This window comes from Globicephala melas, chromosome 14 (assembly GCF_963455315.2).
Source record: "Globicephala melas chromosome 14, mGloMel1.2, whole genome shotgun sequence".
Classification (NCBI taxonomy): Eukaryota; Metazoa; Chordata; class Mammalia; order Artiodactyla; family Delphinidae; genus Globicephala; species Globicephala melas.
Genome location: NC_083327.1, coordinates 53,002,878 through 53,021,070, shown reverse-complemented (window position 1 = coordinate 53,021,070; position 18,193 = coordinate 53,002,878). Strand labels below are relative to the sequence as shown.

Sequence of the window (18,193 nt, the reverse complement as noted above, 5' to 3'; positions counted from 1 at the left end):
AGGGGAAGACCGGTTTCCTGGCCTGTTCACCTCAGAAGTAGCCCACGTTCCTCAACTCAAGGTCCCTCCCTCCATCTGCAAAGCCAGCAACACCAAGCCGTGTGCTCTCATGCTGCCGTTTCTCTAGCTCTCTTCTGCCACCCTCTTTCACTTTTCAGAATCCTCATGTTTATACCGGGCACCTGGATAATCCAGGATGCGCACCTCCTTCAGGTCAGCTGATTAGCAACCTTAATTCCATCTACAACCTTAATTCGCCTTTGCTGTGTAACCTGACAGGTTTTGGAAATTAGGACACGGATCCCTTTTGGGGAGGGTGGGAGGGCATGAGGGCATTATTCTGCCTACCACAGGTGGAGAACAGGTTTATGGGAAAAGATAAGAGGTTCAGATCCAAAGAGGGGATTTTTGAGGATTCAAGTAGTGATCTCAGGTGTGAATGTGAGTGTGCCGGGGAGAAGGGGGATAGGGAAAGGTGCGTGGAGGTGTTCAGGAATGCAGCTCTGGTTATATGTTTCAGTTCTGGAAAAATTCCAGCAAGAATGAGACAATATCAATGTCACTGAAACCAGAGCATCTGGCTCCTGGCACAGACCCCTGGGGACTGAGTGAAGTCAGGACAGTGGACATTATTATCCATTATTGTACATGAAAACAGAAACAAAGAGATACCTGTGAATTCCCTGGATCTTGATTCCATAAGCTCTACATAGATAGAGGAAGGATAGAAAAGTCAGTGTGTAGCTTTGTTTTTTCTATTATCAACTATCTGAACAAGCACAAACAGAATGTTGAAAATTATCAGGTTTTCAAATTATATCAGAACCAATTTTTCTCTGGCCTTACATCAACCGGGTGTGTGTGCCCCTTCTTCCCTTACTCCTCTTGAACAATCGGTTCTCTCCCTTCCTTCCAGCTCTATCATAAGACCATCTGAATAGGTACATGAAGCTGAAAGCACAGGACCCACTACACACTTGTCTGAAGAGGAAGGACAGTTTCCATGGCATCCAAAAGATGTGGATTCAGAGAGCAACAATTGTCTATGTCTCTCTAGATCTAAGAAAAGGGTACCCTGCTTTGTAAACAGGAAAATCTGTTTCCAATGACAGACATAGCCCTAAACTGGGAACAGATGTATTTGGTTATGGCAATCTGATGATATTAATCAAAGTCAGGTCATGTGCCATTTCCCTTATGTCACCCAACATTTTTCTGATTATTATTTGGTTTTGGGGTCAAAACAAGCTGGATTCACCGAACAACCCTCACAGCTGCGCAATGTTAAACAAGTCACTTGAAATCTTTGTGCCTCCGTTTCCTTATCTGTAAAATGGAGATCTCACAACGTTGTTCAAAAGATTAAATGAGATAATGGGCACAGTGTTTCTCTCAGAGCCTGGCACAAAGTACGTGTTTAACAAATGTAATTAATAATACTGCAGTCAACATAAGTAAACAGCAATTTGAACAGAGCAGGGTGTTAAAAGAATTATACCATAAGCAAAAGGTTTCATTCCAGAAATACAGGAGTGATATAGCATTAATGTGATAGATGATTATAAACTGCTTAAAGGAAAAAAAACATATCTGATCACTCTGATACATGTCAAAAATCATCTGATGAAATTAAACAGCCATTATTATATTTTTAAAAAGAATAAAATTTTTAAAAATCCAACTGTTAGAAAACTAAGAATAGGAGTGAATTTTCTTAACATGATGAAGAATGTTTAGTTACTCTTTGATATTAATGAGAAATATGCTTCTGAAAAAGCAATGAAACCCTAAAGTTTGTATATCAAAAGCAATTTCCCCATAAGAATGAAAACTAAATGACTTCATGACATCACTTCCAGGACTGCAGTGCCTGGTTAGTTACCTAAATACAGCCTGAACTAACACACTAGTGAGGCTGCCACCCCAGCCTTACAGAAGGTTCCAGGGTATGCAGTGGGAGGGATACCCACAGGCACTGCACAAGCTCCACCCATTCTTTTTACTCCTGTTGTTCTATGAAGACAAGTGCCTGAGAGCACTTCCAGCAAAGCTTTTAAGGCTTCTGGGCATAGTATCTCCCAGTCCACTAAATTACAACAAAGAGGCTAACCTAATGTGAGGCAAGGCTAAACCGCAAGTACTCATCAAGGTCATAAAAATAAACTCTGCAGCGGAGATGAAAGCAGAAACACTTCAAACATAAGGAGACAGCTTGGAAATCCTGAGGAGGAAGAGGGAACCCCTGCCCTTTATTGGAGGCCACCTTTTAGAGCCCTGAAAGGCAACATGTGTGCAGAATGGACTCCATGTGCCCACTTGTTCCCCAATGGTCTCTAGAATTAAGCACTATTCTAAACCCTCCTAAAGCAGGCCTGAGTAAACAGATGAATTCTTATAGCAGAAACCAAAAGCAAATATAAAAAGTAAAACACTAACCAAAATAGATACAGGAATTCCTACTATCATAGTTTATAGTCAACTTTGTTCTGGAATCTCTAGTCATAAAAAAGTTTTAAATACTGAAAAGAAAGAAATGAAAATTTGATTATTAGCAGATGAATTAATTATCTACCTCAAAAGCCAACATCATAAAAACATCCAGAAATCATAAAATTGTTCAGTAAGGTGACCAGATGTAGCAATCTTTTATACTTGTGATAAAAACTATTTGGAAAAGTTCCAGCATAATGGTATCAAACTAGAAAATATCTAAGAATAAATACAGCAAGACAATGGCAAAAGATATATAAAAAAAGTTTTAAAGGTTCTCTGAAGTATATAAATGGAAGCTTGAATACAGGGTGGTGCATATAATGTTCTTAAATAGGAAACATCATTCTTGTGAACATTTCACTTTCTCTTCAAATTAATTTTTAAATTATATGCGATTTAGGTCAAAAATTAAAAAACATTTTGGAGAAGGGAAACATGTCAAACTGTTAACCAGGCATAAATATATAAGACTAGAAACTAAATACATTAAGACTATCCAAAATTATTTTTGAAAGAGAAATACAGTTAAATACAGAAATACAGTTAAAATACAGTTGAATGAAAGAAGAAAATACCAATCACCCATTTTACCCCCATTCAGAGAGAAACAATGTTTGCATTCTGGTAAATATACTTCCAACAGCTCTCCTTCTTTTACACAAAGATGGAATTGTAGTCTATACACTATTGTCAACCTGCTTTTCTACTGTAACAATATTTTGTGAAAATTTCCCACGGCATTAACTGTTTTTCTTCATCATTAAAAAACGGTGGGAATTCCCTGGTGGTCCAGTGGTTAAGAATCTGCCTTTCAATGCAGGGGACGCGCTTTTGATCCCTCCTCGGGGAACTAAGATCCCACATGCCGTGTAGCAACTAAGCCTGCGCACTCCGGAGCCTGCATGCCACAACTAGAGAGCCCGCATGCTGCAACTAAGATTCGATGCAGCCAAATAAATAAATATTAATAAGTAAATAATTATGTTAAAAAAACACATTGAAAACAAAAAAAAGGCACATGGTATTCCATTTAAAGTTATTTATGTTATTTTAATTTTTCCACTATTTTAAACATGCAATGATAGTCACTGTGGTCAAATCCAGTACGCTCATGATCATTTCCTTAGGGTAAGCTTCTGCAAACAGAATTGTTGGGGAAAAGGGTGTGCAAAAGTAAAGCTCTTGATAAAAATGGCCAAACTGCCTTTCAAAAAGATCCGACCACATTCCTCCTATCAGTGTTTTTCCCTTGCACTCTCCCCAGTTCACTTCTAATTTGATTTTTCAAAATCACTAACCCTATTTAGTCTAATCTGTTGTCCTTCCCTTGGCCCCAACCACATTCGAGTGTTTCTCTAAAAGTGAGATTTCTCATAATACAAATGTGATATCACACGACGGACTGAGCAGGAAACAAGATTTGCAAGATGCAGACCACTATAGTCATAAGAGGACTAGACTTTCAGCTGGAACAAATACAGCAGGTTCTGTCAAACAGCTGCTTCACTTAGTGACTAGAATGGATTACAATATACTGTGTTAATGGGAGGGCTGGAGCTGTGAGGAAAAGGAAAGAGGTTCCCTTGAGCGAAACCCAGCCAGTTAGCAGGGCCTGGGGGGTGTGGGAATGGGGAGACGTTGGTCAGAGTACAAACATCCAGCGATAAGATGAATAGGTTCTGAGGATCTAATGAACAGCATGGTGATCACAGTTAAATACTGTATGCTATACTTAAAAGTTGTTAAGAGAGCACCTCTTAAATGTTCTTACCACATAAAAGAAATGGTAATTATGTGACCAGATGAAGGTGTTAGTGAATGCTAGGGTGCTAATCATTTTGCAATATATCTATGTATCAAATTAACACATTGTATACATTAACCTTACACAATTTTATGTCAATTATATCTCAGTAAAGCTGGAAAAAAGAATTATGATGCCTTTTTATATTCCTACTTACTGTCATGTTTACAATCATTATTATGTATTTTTAATTTTATGTTTTATTAGTTGCAATGCTGACCACCAATTCTTTTATAAAATGACTTTTTAAGGACTTCCCTGGTTAAGAATGAGCTTGCCAATGCAGGGGACATGGGTTCCATCCCTGGTCCGGGAGGATCCTACATGCCTTGGAGCAACTAAGCCCGTGCGCCACAACTACTGAAGTCCGCGCACTCTAGGGCCCACATGTCGCAACTACTGAGCCCACATGCTGCAACTACTGAAGCCCACACACCTAGAGCCTCAATCCACAAGAGAAGCCACTGCAATGAGAAGCCCTCGCACCGCAACGAAGAGTAGCCCCTGCTCACCACAACTAGAGAAAGGCCGCACGCAGCAAGAAGACCCAACACAGCCAAAAATAATAAATAAATAAATAAATAAATGACTTTTTCACTCTTGAGGACATTTTGACATGTGTCTCAGAAAAAAAATCACTCCCTCTCAGTAACTTTATTTTTAAAAAGGTATGATACAAAAGGTATGTTTCCTAAAACCTTAGTATGTCTGAGGATGTCCTGTTGTCTTTGAGTCTGAAAAACAACTTTTACTTCACAATTCTGAAGGAGATTTAATTCCCCTGGTGTTCACTGCTGTGGAGAAGTCTGTGCCTCTCTTCTCTGCTCCTTTGTAGGGAACATTTTGTTAAGTCTTTTGTGGTTTTTTTTCTTTTTGCCTGTTTGTTTTTTTGTTTGTTTTTACCATTTATCCATAACCTGTAAACATTTGCCACATTTAAGTGCAGAGTTTTCCCCTTAATTTTGCTTAAATATGATGAGCTGTTCTGATTTTAGAAGTCAGGTACGAGTTTCAGCTCATGAAAGCATTCTTCTTATCTTACACTATGTCTGATTACTGCTTCTATTCCCATTGTTCTGACCTCCTCACCAAGAACACCTTTGATTCCTAGGTCCTTCACTTACGCCTCCCACATCTGTCATCTTCTCTCAACGCCTGCATTCTTTCTGTGATGATCCTTTGCATTCTGGGGGCACTTGTCAGATTGGACCTGTTCACCACCTAGGCTTTCATGGTATGACTTCACTTTAAACATTAGTCTGACTTCCTTGATGGCCCCAAGAAGCACAAGCCTAATTATTTCCATCCTAATAATTTCGATTTATTTTATACCCAAGTCCCCGAAGTCTTTATACACTGCTTGATTAAAAAACTGAATAAGGTTCTTAATATCCTCTTTCCACATCAAAGTCCATTTTTTTGTTTGTTTGTTTTTGGTTTTGTTTTTTGCGGAACGCGGGCCTCTCACTGTTGCGGCCTCTCCCGTTGCGGAGCACAGGCTCTGGACGCGCAGGCTCAGCGGCCATGGCTCACGGGCCCAGCCGCTCCACGGCATGTGGGATCCTCCCGGACCGGGGCACGAACCTGCATCCCCTGCATCGGCAGGCGAACCCTCAACCACTGCGCCAGCAGGGAAGCCCCAAAGTCCATTTTAATCCTTTAATTTGAGCTCTAAAGCACTAGAATGATCATTACTTTTGAACAGAAGAGTCATGCTATTGTATGTTTGTGGTTTGACCTACTTTTATGTTTAGGAATTAATTTATCAGAATAGCACATCTTTGGCTTTCTGAACTTGCTAAGTGAAACAAAGATAAGCAACAGATAGGAAATCTTCACACATGTGGTTAAAAAATACCCTAAGGGCTTCCCTGGTGGCGCAGTGGTTGAGAGTCCGCCTGCCGGTGCAGGGGACACGGGTTCGTGCCCCGGTCCGGGAGGATCCCACATGCTGAGGAGCAGTTGGTACCGTGAGCCATGGCCGCTGGGCCTGCACGTCTGGAGCCTGTGCTCCGCAACGGCAGAGGCCACAACAGTGAGAGACCCACGTACCAAAAAAAAAAAAAAAATACCCTAAGAAAAAGTAATCTGTATGAGGAAAAGTGTCAGGGTTGCCATCATGAGAAGTAATTCAATAGTTGGTTACTTTCATCCTGTAGCAAACCCCAAAAATGTTTAACAAAGGAAAAGTGGAGAATTTCATTTATTTTACTCTTGTTAAGTTCCTTTTGAACTCAGGAGGGAAAACTATGATGTGAAATGATTTAGACGCTGCAGATTTATTATTGAAAAGCTAAATTCATTCCTTACACTGCAGAGGTTTTCTCTAAATAAATCTTTATTGCAATAACCACAAAACTGACCAAACTCTTACCTAAGTGCTTTCTGTTTGTTAAAATAACCTCCCAATTCTCTTACAATAACTACTTTACTACCCAGGATTCTTAGTATTAACCTTTTATATTAAAACACTACAAAAACATAGTGATATATTTAGTTCCAATTTAGGCTTGCCTCCTGTATTTATAAAATTTCTCTATCTCTTTCAGGTCTTACATCTATATATCTGTGTTTCAGTTAAAGAATTTCCCACTGAGACATTATCCACATTTGTAAAATTCCCATTCCTATATCCACTTCCACAGAAGCAAAGATGTGTACCATTCTAAGATTAAGGAATAATGTATTCCTTTAATGTAAGAGAATTTTGAGATATAATTCATGCAACTTAATATATTTTGATATTGTAATATGGACCAAACATCTTTTGAAACATATGTAAACATTCCTACTACTTGTGTCAAACTTAACTATAACTTAATAGCTAATTTTGAAAAATATATTAACATTGTTAAAATATAAAATTATAAAAATATATTGTTATCAAACAATTCCTTAAGGGTTTATATAAATAAATAGAATAAGTGAATAAGGAGCCCTATATATCAGTAAATACAAGTGCAAGCATAGAAGGGCTGAGTTCACTTATGTTAGAAGCTTTTGCATGGATGCTTACCGTGTGCCCCGTGCTACAATAGGTGCTAGACCTAGATTTATCTGATGCCATCTGCCTCGATGTAATTAGTCCACTTCCTTTCTCCTACTTCCCCTCTCAAAAACAAAACACTTTTGGAATTGGCACCATTTTGTTACAAGGCAATTCCAGTGACTCAGTCTTTCCATAACATCTTTTATCAGTATCTTAGCTGTAGTGTTCTCCGAAGTGGTAGGAGAGAGTAATGAATTACTACCCAAGGCTTACATGAGGCACAGATAAATCTAATTTAATAAGTAAAAAACATTATTTTGTCTAAATATGCTTCCTGAAATCAGGTAGGTAATGTTACAGATGTGGAAATAGATACCTACAGAAAGTAATCACTTTCTTTTATATTGATGATAGAACTTTGCTTTTGTCTAATGTTCTTTTTCTAAAGCCCTTGGGTTTGCTCTATTACATTATTCAGTTCTCTATAATTTTCTGATTAATATTAAAAATAAATTTAAACTGTGTAATGTGCAAGAACATAAAGAGAACAAAACTCCTTTGCAATTTCTGTACCCAGAGAAAACAATAATCAACATATTGTTGTAGATCCTTTCAGTCTGTTTTTCTATAAGTTATCATTTATCATCCATTAACTTTTTATTTATTTATTTATTTATTTTTGGCTGTGTTGGGTCTTTGTTGCTGTGCGCGGGCTTTCTCTAGCTGTGGCGAGCGGGGGTTACTCCTCTTTGCGGTGCATGGGGTTCTCATTGCAGTGGCTTCTCTTGTTGTGGAGCACGGGCTCTAGGTGTGCGGGCTTCAGTACTTGTGGCTCGCGGGCTCAGTAATTGTGTCTCGTGGGCTCTAGAGCGCAGACTCAGTAGTTGTGGTGCACGGGCTTAGTTGCTCCGAGGCATGTGGGATCTTCCTGGACCAGGGCTCGAACCCATGTCCCCGGCATTGGCAGGCGGATTCTTTACCACTGCACCACCAGGCAAGTCCCTCCATTAACTTTTTGTTTTGACTTTCTGTGCGTTCCCTGGATTACTTCTTTTACACATATTTACCTCACACCTTTAAGTAGCAATTTCCAGGCCTTTCACCTAAAATCCAGGTCCCTCTAGACAAATCCATTTGGTACCTCTAAAATACCTCCAAACACAAATTCATTATTTTCCTTCTTTCTTCTTGAGTTTTCCAGTTTGTCAGTTCTTGACGCTGTTCTTTTTCTCCCTCACACACTACATTGGTCACCAAATACTGCTGTTTCTATGAGCAAAATCTCTCCTTAGGGTGCTGTTTCTCTTCTGCCCCAGTCTCCAACCTGCCTTCAGGCTCACTTCCATCCATTGTCCTTAGATTTATCCTCTTAAAACAGACAGTTAATGGAGTTCCCCCAGCGGCTTCCCACTGATACAGGATAAAGTCCAAATCCTTAATGTGGCTGACAAGATCCTCCCATTTTAGCATCTCTCCTCCCCAGACTAGAGCCACCAAAAGAACTTGGACTAGAATTACTTTTGACTTGAGGTCTAATACTCCACCTAGTGGTATGGGACAACATTCTGGGATGGGAACCTAGGAAATATGCCACGTCAGCCCTATGAGATCAAGCAAACCTGCCAACACAGCTGTCTGTCAGCTAGAGTCAGATGCGAAAAGGGACAAGCAACCCTGGGACTCAATGGCCCACCTGGTAGTTTTCTATAAGCACTGGATCCTCCTAAGAAAATGCCTCAAACCTCCAAACCGTTGTTATCATTGCCATTCTTGAGAGAAAATGAAAAGCTACGATGGCATCTCTTTACTTAACTGTCACCAAATAAAATCACAGGATAATTCTGACTCAACTATTGTAATGTTGCCTACATCCTTCCAGAATTTTCATGAAACTCAAACGAATCACAGTATTCATTCATCTATGTACATGTCACCCACTCAATGCACATTTAAAGAGCACCTGTAATGCAGATACTACACAAAGCTAAAATACAGGGTCCAAGCCAAAGCAGCCTGTAAACAGGAGAGCAGATAAATAAATCCATGATGACATGCAGAAGGGAAGTCTAACCTGTCCAGGGACAGGGAGGGCTTCCTGGAAGAAAAGATGACTGAGGGGATTTGGTGAAGCCTAGTAAGAGTTAGTTAGGTAAAGAGCAGAGTGAAGGGTATTGTTTCACATTCAAAGTGTTACACATGCAACAGAGTGCAGCACGTTAAAAATCTATCCCAAAGCAGCATCTGCAGTTAGTGCAGCATCATGAAAAAAGAAATCTCAATGGATAGGACTCTATCAACCTCCTTCAGGGAAACCCTACAGAGCAAAATGTCTCCATTTAAAAATACTTCTTAAGGGCTTCCCTAGTGGCGCAGTGGTTGAGAGTCTGGCTGCCGATGTAGGGGACACGGGTTCGTGACCCGGTCCGGGAAGATCCCACATGCCGCAGAGCAGCTGGGCCCGTCAGCCATGGCCGCTGAGCCTGCGCGTCCAGAGCCTGTGCTCCGCAACGGGAGAGGCCACAGCAGAGAGAGGCCCGCGTACAGCAAAAAAAAAAAAAAAAAAAATACTTCTTAAGCAGCAGCATTTAAAGTAGCATGAGAAAAGATGGTATTTTAAACTGTACAACTGTAAAAACCACACATTTTCAAATGTCCAATGTGTACACTGTAAAAGATATGAAATGCAATTTTCCTTACTCCTCTTTCCCTTTTAGGGATAATTCTCAACACTTAAAATTTTAAGAGGAAGTTTATTAATCACACAGAAGTCTCTTTCTATAGGTTGACAGTTACAGCTTTTTATAAAATGCTGAATGGCTTCAGATTAAAAGCATCCATGAAGCTATGTAATATATGACATAATCACGGGAACCCACTGGAATACTACAAACCACAGGCTTTCCACCGCAGATACCTCATCTGCCTCTGTTGGAGCAATGTCAGCAAAACCTCATTTATAACCATCCCAATGGCAGCCCACCTTTATCTTTGATGAGCACTAGTAGAGAGTTATATTAACACAGAGGCGAGATCTGTCCCCCGATAACTTTGGCATCAACTGGGACCAAGTTTGGGACCCTGTGGACCAAGTGCCTGCCACCAGCCCAGGTTTCATATACTGGACTGCAGTTTGTTCTCAGAGACCTCAGTCTTCTGCCTCTGAGCCTAGCAATCTCAAGTACACTGTAACCCGTGTGCCACATCAAGTTTCATCTCCTGGTTCCTTTTCTTTGCACTCTTTTTATTTTTTTGGCTGCGCTGGGTCTTCGTTGCTGCGAGCGGGGGCTACTCTTCGTTGTGGTGCGCAACCTTCTCATTATGGTGGCTTCTCTTGTTGTGGAGCATGGGCTCTAGGTACACAGGCTTCAGTAGTTGTGGCCCATGGGCTCAGTAGTTGTGGCTTGTGGGCTCTAGAGCACAGGCTCAGTAGTTGTGGTGCATGGGCTTAGTTGCTCCGCGGCATGTGGGATCCTCCTGGACCAGGGTTTGAACCCACGTCCCCTGCACTGGCAGGCGGATTCTTAACCACTGCACCACCAGGGAAGTCCCTTTGCATTCTCTTTTGAACATACTCCAGGCCTGCATGTGATAGGAGCAGTAGGTATGAGATGGATGGTAAAGTAAAGCGGGATCATCACCTCCATCGTGCTAGACAAGCCACCTGTGCTAATGCAGCTGCAGATGCAATGACTATCCTCAGAAACTACATGATATTGTGGACTCATTTTAAGATTCCCCTCAGCTACAACTCTCAAGTCATCATCATCGTGGTCTTTTTTTTTTTTAACCAATGGATGCTAGGCCATTTCTCCTCCATTTCCTATTGCCTAGGAAACAGTGCAGGCATTTCTATCAAGATTTTTATGGACATGTCTATAAATATTAAGAAAAATATTCCTCATACAAGAAAAGTGACCATTCATTTAATAAATATTTATGAGCAGACACAATGTGCTAGACACTGTGTTAGATGTTGGGAACATAAAATTAAACAAGACACACCAACATTATTCAATTGTCATTCCCTTTAAACAAGATTATATATATATTTTATATATATATATATCTTTACAAAATATTTATATATATTTATATAAATATAAATTATTATATAATTGTCATTCCCTTTACACATTATATATTATATATATACACACACACACATAGTAGCTGCTCAATAAACTGTTACTATTATTATTATATATTATGACCAGTTACAAATTATTTTTTAAAAACTATTACAGATTTTTTAAATGAAAATACTGCAAAGTTGCCACCAATACTCACCAATACTATAATATCTCTTTAGTTCTGTACGCCTGATCTCCTTTAACTGATTACTTTTTCTCTTTTTTTTCTCATCAGTAATATATTCCTCTTCCACAGCAATGTTGCACATGTCTTGTTCTAAAATGACTGTACTAGCATCTTCTTTTCCAGAATGAGTCCTTGTAGCCATAGCTGAGGCTGTCTCTGCATTTTGTTTGGCTTGCTTTTTCTTTTTCAATCTAGGGATGAGAAAAAAAAAAAGGAAAAACATTGGAGAAATAATTTGCTAAGAGAAATCATATTAATTTCATGCTACTGGGCTTTGAGAAACTAATTAATTGATATTGAAAAGTCTTTATATTACTGTTAATTACACTTTCCTGTTATTATTTTTTCTTTTTTAATCACTTAAAAATTCTTATGTGGAGATCTGTGGCCTTTCCTCAATTTTATATCCTCCACACTTATGTCTCAAAAAAAATCACTGGGAAATGTTTTAGACCTGAGGAAATACTAGATTCTTCTATAGGCTATAAAATGTTGGGTATTTTTAATCAAGATATGCAGCTACCCTACTACAATGCCATGTTTAGTGTGTTACATTTTTTAAAAAGTGTTTCTGGTTTCAAGGGTACCTTTGGACTGATGGGCAAGCACATTTATAAAAACAAATCCTTTATAATTGGCTCACACACTGAGTAGAAAGGTTTGGCAAGGTATGAACTGGTTCAGGTCCGAGTAATTCCTTTCCTTTACACATGATAGTAGTAGTGAAGAAAGAGCTGCATTTCCTGAGATAGAAAATGCCACAATGACAACATATAGTTGTTATGATTACTAATATAATAGCTGACTGATACATTAGTTAACATATTTGATGTTTTCAATTCTTCATTCCTAAGTCAAAGACGTATAACAGAAGAAGTTTATAATAATTCACTGAAATCCAGTAACTCAAAATATTTTCCAGTTGATGTATCACTCTGGTTAACTGACGTGTCACTCTGTACTCACTAGTCCTTCGTAAGAATGTTTTTACTACCCCAGAATGTAAAGAATAAGGGCCTTGGCCTCTACTATGTGTGGCAGTCTGGTCATATATAAACATTTTTAAAATTAGGACCATTTTCCCCCTTCTATCTAGGCACAGTTGGCTTTCTCACACACATGTCTATTTCCTTTGCTCTCTTGAGCATCTATACAATTTGATGCTGGGCAATGGATGAAATGTTTTGGGAGAAAAAGGAGATAACTGTAGGATCAAACAGGGACTAAGGTTTGATTTTATGCTGATTTGCTCTGTAATGTTGGAAAAATTAACAGTCTAAAGAGGTCCCTCACTGAGGCTTAGCTATCTAATGGGGTCTTTTATTAGGATCAATTGAACAAATATGTATCAACAGTAAAATACAAACCAACAGAAACAGTAGAATATACCCAAATGCAATCATAGAACTATATAGAACATGAGAACTAAGCATGGTATAGTTCATGCTTAGTTCAAAAAGTTCATGTTATAGTTCAAAAACTCAGCTTTGGAGATAAAGGTACCATACCATGTTCTAACAAAACATTTCAACTAAGCTGTTATTCACTGAGCAGCCAAGTTCTTATATTTTCATTAGCTAATCAATGAGTATATGGCCTAGGAGAAAGGAGAGCTGGAAAAAAGTCATAAATGAATATATTGCCCATCTCTTAGCTTAGCTCTCTCTTTAGGTTTACTTGTTAAAAAAACAAATAAGAACACAAACTAAAAAAAATTGGAAATTCATAAAAAGGAATTATATCCAGAAAGCATGTTTTTATTTTCTATCGTCAGATTTTAAACTTTTTTTCCGGTAAAAGAGTAGGTGGCTCTTTGCAAAGGCGTGTCAGATAATGCTCCTAATAAAACAAGTTCTCTCTCGATCAAGATTTCTGTATGAGGCTGAAATTAATATGCAGTAACCTGGATATCACACAGAGATCAGCTCTTTGCTTCGGGAGGTCTATGCAAAGAACTGATCTCTGTATCCAGAAGGACATGCTGATCTTGTTCTGATATACTGGTTTAACAAAAACATGCTTGAGGTGAACATTATTGCCCACTTCCCAAAATGATTCCTTCCAGGGAGGAGAGAAAAGAGACTTCAAAAATTAGTTCTATGCAGACTGAGATATGTTGCTGCTTCTTAATCTCCTGAATTTTTCTACTGTAAGTTAATTTAAATGTCCTTATTTCACTGTTCCCACTATAATTAAATTCACTCAGATCTAGGGCACATGTTTTGATGAACAGCAGCACTGTCGGAGACATCTCATTAGAGGCTGATTTTCACACGCAGAAATAACAAAATGGGATACATTGTTTCACTCATCTTCCCCCCCTTTCCACACAGACCATTATTGTCAACCCATATAGCCAAACATAGTTGTTATTTCAGAAAGGAAAAAAAAAAAAGCTAGATAATAGCAATACCGAACTTGTTTAACAGAAGACAGAGTACAATTTAACACTTCAGTAATTTTACAATCAGCTACATCTTTTGTTTTGACTAGAGAACTCATGAGAATTTGTTTCTCTGGAGGTTATCAATATGAGGGGAACATTCTGATCTTGTAACTGGAAATCAGATGTGAGTTCTGGAAGCCCACTGTAAAATCCTTCCCCAAAGCATGGAAATACATTGTTAATACTTTTCTAAGGGGGGATAACTGCCAATCTGATAAATGTGGTATAGTTAATGCTCTTCAAACATTCCTTTTTAGGGCTTTTATCTTTTAAGCCTTCCTTTGTTTTTTGTTTTTTGTTTTTTGTTTTGCGGTACGCGGGCCTCTCACCGTCGTCGTCGTGTTCTTTGCGGAGCACAGGCTCCGTACGAGCAGGCTCAGCGGCCATGGCTCACGGGCCCAGCCGCTCCGTGGCATGTGGTATCCTCCCAGACCGGGGCACGAACCCGTGTCCCCTGCATCGGCAGGCGGACTCTCAACCACTGCGCCACCAGGGAAGCCCAAGCCTTCCCTTTTGTTCTTCGAATCAGTATCATTCTAAGACATTCTCACAAAAGGGTTTTATTACTAAATTAAGATAACTGGAAACAAAAAGTTACATAAGAAAATAAACTCCCTTTATTTCACCAAAGCTTTTTTAATGGCCCCAAATGTACACATTTATATGGTGGACTAAAAAAATTACCTGGGGCTTCCCTGGTGGCACAGTGGTTAAGAACCCACCTGCCAATGCAGGGGACATGGGTTCGAGCCCTGGTCCGGGAAGATCCCACATGCTGCGGAGCAACTAAGTCCGTGCACCACAACTACTGAGTCTGCGCTCTAGAGTCTGCGAGCCACAACTACTGAGCCCACGTGCCACAACTACTGAAGCCCGCACACCTAGAGGCCGTGCTCCACAACAAGAGAAGCCACCGCAGTGAGAAGCCTGCGCACCACAACGAAGAGTAGCCCCCGCTTGCCGCAACTAGAGAAAGCCCGCACAGAGCAACAAAGACCCAATGCAACCAAAATTAATTAATTAAAAAAAAAATTACCTGGCAAGTCATCTTAAACAGATGAGTGATTGAAAATGGTGAGACATATTTAACATTTGATTGCTGTGAATCCAAAAAAACCCCAAAAAACCAAAAAACTAAAAAACAATAAACCTTTTGTGATGCTCATTTCTTTTTAAAAAATAGATCACAATTTCATAAAACAAGTGTTTATTACACAATCTCCTCTCACTACTGTAACCAAGCCCTGTCAATTCTATTTCCTAAATCTCTCCCTCTCAAATACACCTCTTTTTCTTGGTCTCTGCTCCCATGGAATGATTTCAGGCTTTCATCATCTCTCTGACTGAACTATTTTTTTACAATATAATTTATTGTTCTTTGTTTTATTATGAAAATAATATGTGTTCATACTAGGAAATTTTGAAAATGCAGAAAAATAAAACTAACACTTAAATCAAATGAAATGCTAACACTAAGAGGCAATCACTGTTTGGGGGAGAAAATGTAAAGGGAGGGGCAATTACACTAGTCAGACCTTCCCCAAGAGCAGAAGAATGAGGCAGTGTGGCTCACCATCGTGATTCTGAGCTGCTTATACGTGCCTTTCCATAAAGGATATTAAAGGACTATATAAGATAAACAAGGACCTACTGTCTTGTACAGGGAACTATACTCAATATCTTGTAATAACCTATAATGGAAAAAATCTGGAAAAGAATATATAAGTATGTATGTACGTATAACTGAATCTGTTGTACACTTGAAACACAACATTGTAAATTAACAATACTCCAATTTAAAAAAAAGGAATACTAAAGGACTTATTTTGGAATCTCTTGGCTCTTTTTACATTAAAATTGTGTGCACTTGTAAGACATATGCACACCTCACTTTTTCCCCTACTCGTATCCTAATCCAGAGATAGCAGACTATAGAAATAAATAACGTGATACTGCTAAAGAAAGCATTCTTTAGTAGCTCAGTGAAAACTGTTTTCCTATGAAGCTTTTTCCTTTACTAAAGGAAATAAGTTTAGAGCACTGGCGGCCATCAAAGCCAAGGGGCTGGAGCAAGTTCCTTTCTTTGTCTCTGCAGAGGTCTTCCCTGTTGCTTGCTGACCGCCAGTGGAATGTAACAAAAAAAGGCACCAAATGCAGAGAGGAGGTTTTCATTAGCACTAGAGTGAAAGCTTCATGAGGGCAGGGATTTGTTTAGGTTCTGTTAATGCCATAGTCCCAGGGCCTGTGCATGGTACACATTAGCTATTCAATAAATACTTCTTGAAAAAATAAATAGATAAATGAGGTTACGTTCTGATTTGTTTGAGATCTCCTCTCCTACAAACATGCCATTTCACAGCTTTCTTTGATTAGCAACATGTTCTCAAAAATAAACTCTCATCTCCGTATCTAGATACTTAAAAAGAAAATATATTAGCCACATATAATTAAAAATATATTAAACTATAGACTTCTTTCATTAATATTAACTTAGTGGCTCTCTACGACTCTTAATTCCATAATTTGAGGTCCATGTGTTTCTATAAAAAGTGCCATAGACATAAACATCTAGCACAGCACTGTCTAATATGGTAGCCACTAACTAGTCACCTGTGGTTACTAAATGTAATAAAAATTAAATAAAAATTTTAAATTCAGTTCTTCAGTTACAAGAGTCATATTTTAAGAACTCAATAGACGCATGTGCTAGTGGGTACTGTATTGAACAACACAAGTATAGAACACTTGTGTCATCAGACAGTACTGGACAGTGCTGACCTAGAGCTGACTCAACAGAGAGCCCTATCAGCAAGAGACTAGAGGAAAGACTGAAGACAGAAATCGTTTCATATTTAAAGCTTACTGAGTATGTGCATAGAATACGTCTACAAGGGTATAACAAAAAATTTGTAAAGTGAGTTTCCAGCTAAAGAAAGGTAGTAGCTGTGGGGAAAGAGAGAGTAAGAAAAATTACTTTCTGCTTCTCTTTTATATATTTTGGATCTTAAACCATGTACAACATCTAGTCCCCCCCCCAAATTTTTTTAAGTATTTAGTCTTTGAAGTCTCCTTCCTACAATAATTTAACACATATATTGTCACATTTTTAAAATTGAGTTTTACTTTTTAAAAAAGATTATTACGAAAAGTTTGAAAGAGCTTTCTTCTAACAGCAACTACTATTGAGTTGACTAATGAACCAGGCACTGTGTTATGTACTTTATAAATATTATCCTATCCTCACAAAAGGCCAAGGAGGTAGGCAATCTTATCTTACAGATAAGAAATGGAAGGCTGAGAAAAATTAGGGCCACTTTGCAAGGTCACAGGGCTTGGTTAAGTTGTGGAACAGGAATTCACAATGGCCACAGGGCCTCCAGGATCTCTCCTAAAGGTGTTATGGCATATATATATTTTGACTTTAAAATAAAATCCACTGGACTTTGGAAATTCTCTGAACTATTTGAGCGAGAATGGTTTGGCAACCTGGTAGGCTTCAATGGAGAACATGCTCACAGGAAGGAAAGAGGTTCTGGGCTTGGCTGTCTGACAATCAGTTGTGACCTTCTTTGGAAATAAGATAAACTCTCCAGGACTTCTAAGGTAAACAAAAGCAAGAGGCTGACATGATTTTCAAGGTCCTGTCTGCTTCTAACAGTTGGCTGAGCTTAGGAAATGTGCTAAAGCTATTTTTGAGGTTAAAAAAAAAAAACCTTTTAAATCCAAACTAAATCTTCCTAAGAGTCTGCACTTTCCTGTGCTCCCTCACATCTGATTACATCTTCCACTGCAGAGCTTCCAGCCCTGGGAAAATCCAGAGGTTAAGAAAGAACACCCTTCATATACAAAGGATGTTTAAAAAAAAAAAAAAAGGCAAGAAGCTCTGCTCTACAATTTGAGCTAATATCTCCATGAAGAAAAGTAGAAAATGTCAAAACTGAGCAGCCATGGAGGCAATATAATCTTCTTTTTCTTTTATCGTTTTTTTTTTAAGTTTTTTCATCTTTTAATTTTCTTAAGCATACCCCTTGGTGTCTCATTTCATCCAGTTACAGGTAAAGAGGGGATGAGGGCTTCCCTGGTGGCGCAGTGGCTGAGAGTCCGCCTGCCGATGCAGGGGACACGGGTTCGTGCCCCGGTCCGG

The 18,193-nt window shown here is 38.9% G+C and overlaps 1 protein-coding gene across 2 annotated transcripts in view; it reads right to left on the bottom strand.

Moving 5' to 3' along the window:
- NCOA7 (nuclear receptor coactivator 7) overlaps positions 1 to 18,193 on the bottom strand; it is a 145,241-nt gene that overhangs the window by 66,754 nt on the left and 60,294 nt on the right. For both annotated transcript variants that reach the window (XM_060283816.2, XM_030853532.2), the window contains exon 3: positions 11,574 to 11,794. In XM_060283816.2, the coding sequence (XP_060139799.1) occupies positions 11,574 to 11,794 (221 nt within the window). The remainder of the gene's footprint in view (positions 1 to 11,573; positions 11,795 to 18,193) is intronic.